At 42.6% G+C, this 4,007-nt stretch overlaps 1 protein-coding gene across 1 annotated transcript; it reads right to left on the minus strand.

Annotated features, from left to right (window-relative positions):
• Positions 1–2,641: 2,641 nt before the first annotated feature.
• LOC105510248 (bromodomain and WD repeat-containing protein 1-like) lies at positions 2,642–3,380 on the minus strand. The gene is made up of 2 exons (XM_011939930.1): positions 3,063–3,380; positions 2,642–2,734 (listed from the first exon to the last, which is right to left on the minus strand). Exons 1-2 carry the CDS (start codon positions 3,330–3,332, stop codon positions 2,642–2,644), a joined length of 363 nt encoding a protein of 120 aa, XP_011795320.1. The 5' UTR covers positions 3,333–3,380.
• Between the last annotated feature and the right edge of the window lie 627 nt (positions 3,381–4,007).

Below are 4,007 nucleotides of genomic sequence, written 5' to 3' on the forward strand. Positions count from 1 at the left end.
AAAAAAAAAAAAAAATTGCAATAGTTCAATCCAGAAAAAATTTAACTTAGACAATTAAAAACCGTTCATTTCCATTTTTTAATATTGTAACGAATTTGTTTAGTCAACATTTTACCGACTAATATGCTATAACAGAAAAGCCCTGGAGGTTTATTAGACTATTTCTGAAGGAAAAAAAAAATTAAGACATCTCAGATACAGCAGCAAGGACAACTAACATTTGTGTAGCACTTTACAATTCACGAAGTGCTTTCAGCATACATTAGCTCATTGGATCCTCACAACAACTCTGTGAGGTAGGTATTTTTACCAATTTACAAGTGAGGTAACTGAGGCTGGCTCAAAGGTTCCAGGAACTTTAAAGAGATCCACAGCAAACGATTGGTAAAGATGGACCAGAAAACCAGATCTTTTGACTCCAAGTCCCATTTCATGCCAAGTAAGTGTTTATTTTTATTTTTTTATTATTATTTTTTGAGATGGAGTTTTGATCTTGTCGCCCAGGCTGGAGTGCAATGGCTCAATCTCGGTTCACCGCAATCTCCACCTCCTGGGTTCAAGCGATTCTCCTGCCTCAGCCTTCCGAGTAGCTGGATTAAAGGCATGCACCACCACCCCTGGCTAAGTTTGTATTTTTAGTAGAGATGGAGTTTCTCCTTGTTGGTCATGCTAGTCTCGAACTCCCCACCTCCAGTGATCCATCCACCTTGGCCTCCCAAAGTGTGGGGATTACAGGCGTGAGCTGCCGCACCCAGCCGTAAGTGTTTATGTTTTCAATGCAGAATTATACCATACAGTGTTAAAAATAAAAGGTCTTACAACTGATCCAACTTCTCAAAAATGGAAGCTTTGATAAGGAAAAATTTAATTTCTTTGATTTCTATGAAAATTCATGGCTCGTTTGGTTTTAAAATTAATTTGGCCAACACTGCCATGACTTTAGTCTCTCTCTTTAGGAAGTAGTGATAAATTATACAGCTTTCCCTTTGTTTTAGGGTCACAGAGAATCCTCTACTGGACAGCACACATGCAGGATCTGTAAGTCTGAACACTAATTCAAAGTCCACCCCGCTTGACCAACCAGCAATGCACTTAAAATAAAATTTTGAAAAAGTCTGCTCTCCTTTATAGGAGATAACAGCAGAACATAGGTTTGAAGAAGTCACACTGTGCCAGAAATTAGTTTCTTCACAACTCAGAGAAGAGAGGGAAGGCATCATACTAAACCTCTACTGAGCCTCGGGTTCCCCAAACTAACAGCCACGTTGTATTTTACATGAATGGATTCATTACCACTACTGTGACCACAGAGCAGTTACAAGGCATCCTTTTGTAGCACTAGAACAAAACAAATAGAGAATATGGTCCCTACCCTAGGGCAGCTTGCTGAAGTCCCTTCCAAGATCTGCCAGCTCTAAATCACTGCTCATCACAAAACAATGACGTGAAGCTTCACACAAGTACAGAAAACAAAGGAAAACAGGCTACCAAATAACTACAACCATAGAACCAGCTAAAGCAGAATAATTACAAAGTGAATAGGGACACTGAAGAGGAAGAATATAAACAGTGTCCTGATGAGTGCCACAGGGTGACATGGCTAGAGCACTAAGAAACAAGTAAAGCTAACAAGCCAGCCTGGCATGGAACCGAGAGGGTGGGTTGTTCTTTCTCAGTTAAGCTTTTTTTTTTTTTCTCTTTGATACAGAGTCTCGCCCTGTCCCCCAGGCTGGAGTGCAGTGGCACAAGCTCGGCTCACTGCAGGCTCTGCCTCCCGGGTTCGCGTCATTCTCCTGCCTCAGCCTCCCGAGTAGCTGGGACTACAGGCGCCCGCCACCACGCCCAGCTAATTGTTTGTATATTTAGTAGAGATGGGGTTTCACCATGTTGGCCAGGATGGTCTCAATCTTGTGACCTTGTGATTCACCAGTCTCGGCCTCCTAAAGTGCTGGGATTACAGGCATGAGCTACCGTGCCTGGCCTCAGTTAAGCTTTATATTGGTGTTGCATCCAAGAGGTAGCATCATGTCAGCAATGACTCATAATAAAAAATAATCATGGGGTGAACTTGATGTATGCTCAGCATCAGAAGACCCAACGATCTTTGCCCCTTAGCAGTTTAGCCACGTGTACGCATAGACTATATCACATACATATACTTAGTCTAAATCATATATACCAAGCTAACAGAAAAAGAATAGCAATTTCAAACATTTTGCTAGCACATAACTTTGCAAAAGAAAAATCATTTCCCTTTATAACAAAGGGCTTTCAGAATCCAAGTATCAAATGAAATACTTCTAGCATTTAAAGAGTTTTTAAGACACATACAATTACATTCAATGAAGTTATGAGTGAGTTACAAAATGGAAAATTAAGAACTCACATTGATAAAACCTCAAACACATCTCAGAATAAATTCAAGCTTTTTAGCTTAACACCTATGTCTTTGTCAACTTTTTACTACGGAAGGGCCCGTTAAACACTTATGTAATAAAATTCAATGTTCTATGCTAAATGCAGAGAATTTTATAGTACACTGCATGATTTATAGTTACATTATCACCTTTTTTCCACAATGCTTACATTATTTCACAATTATAATCATTATTAAGCTATTAATACAAAGCAGAACACTTCTTCAAATTAAGTCACCTTTTGCTGTAAGTAGCAAAGACTGCCTTCCTGCACCAAACAAAGAAGCGACTCTTGAAATACTAGGTGGAATTTCTTTTTTTTTTTCTTTTTCCTCTTCTTTTTGATATGTTGTTTCGCTCTTGTTGCTCAGGCTGGAGTGCAATGGCATGATCTCAAGCTCGGCTCACCACAACCTCTTCCTCCGGGATTCAAGCGATTCTCCTGTCTCAGCTTCCCGAGTAGCTAGGATTATAGGCAAGTGCCACCATGCCCGGCTATTTTTTTTGTATTTTTAGTAGAGACGGAGTTTCTTCACGTTGGTCAGGCTGGTCTCGAACTCCCGACCTCAGGTGATCCACCAGCCTCGGCCTCCCAAAGCGCTGGGATTATAGGCGTGAGCCGCTGCACCCAGCCAGAATTTCTTTATCCAACATAGGACCGATGCGCTTGGCAGATTTGCAATAGATATCAAGAGCCACATGCTTACTGGACAAGACGAATTCCTCGTGGTTCCTGTTGTGCTGGTTGCCCTCCCAGTCCAACCTCTTCCACAGCAACTGGCACTGCTCCAGCTCCTGCACCAGCACCTGGGCCCCTCTCGGACACCAGCCCGCCGATAGGTACCGGGCGATGAGGAAGTACAGCTCCGACTCCGCGAGAGGCACTGGGTGCTGGGCGGACAAGGGCTCTGCCATGGCCGGGCATGGGGCGGGAGGCGGGAGCGAGTGATCCAGCGAAGCTTGTGGGCCCTTACATTTCCATTTTTAGCTATACTTTTGTTGCAGAGACACATAATAGTGTCATCAACATAAGATTTTTTTTGGCCAGGCGCAGTGGCTCATGCGTAATCCCAGCACTTTGGGAGGCTGAGGCGGGCGGACCACGAGGTCAGGAGTTCGAGACCAGGCTGGTCAACATGGTGAAAGCCCGTCTGTACTAAAAATACAAAAAAATTAGCCGGGCGTGGTGACGGGCGCCTGTAGTCTCAGCTACTCAGGAGGCTGAAGCAGAAGAATCCTTGAACCCGGGAGGCAGTGGTTGCAGTGAGCCAAGGTCCAGACACCACGCTCCAACCTGGGCGACAGCGCTAGACTTCATCTCAAAAAAAAAGAAACGAACAAAAAAAAAAAAGATTTTTTTCATCGTATATGATTTTTTAAACGAATATGGAAGGGCAACTAATTGCAGATTTTCAGATTCTGTTGAGTGCATTTAAAAGAGTAATGTAATCATTTGTTTTAAAAGGTCAATATTTACACTATGCTGGGTATAAAGTTGTATCTTGTGCAACTATTTGAACTTGTGCTGAGGAATTTTTTTTTTTTTTTGGAGACGGAGTCTTGCTCTCTCGCCTAGTCTGGAGTGCAATG

This window comes from Colobus angolensis, unplaced genomic scaffold (genome assembly GCF_000951035.1).
Source record: "Colobus angolensis palliatus isolate OR3802 unplaced genomic scaffold, Cang.pa_1.0 Scaffold185, whole genome shotgun sequence".
Classification (NCBI taxonomy): Eukaryota; Metazoa; Chordata; class Mammalia; order Primates; family Cercopithecidae; genus Colobus; species Colobus angolensis.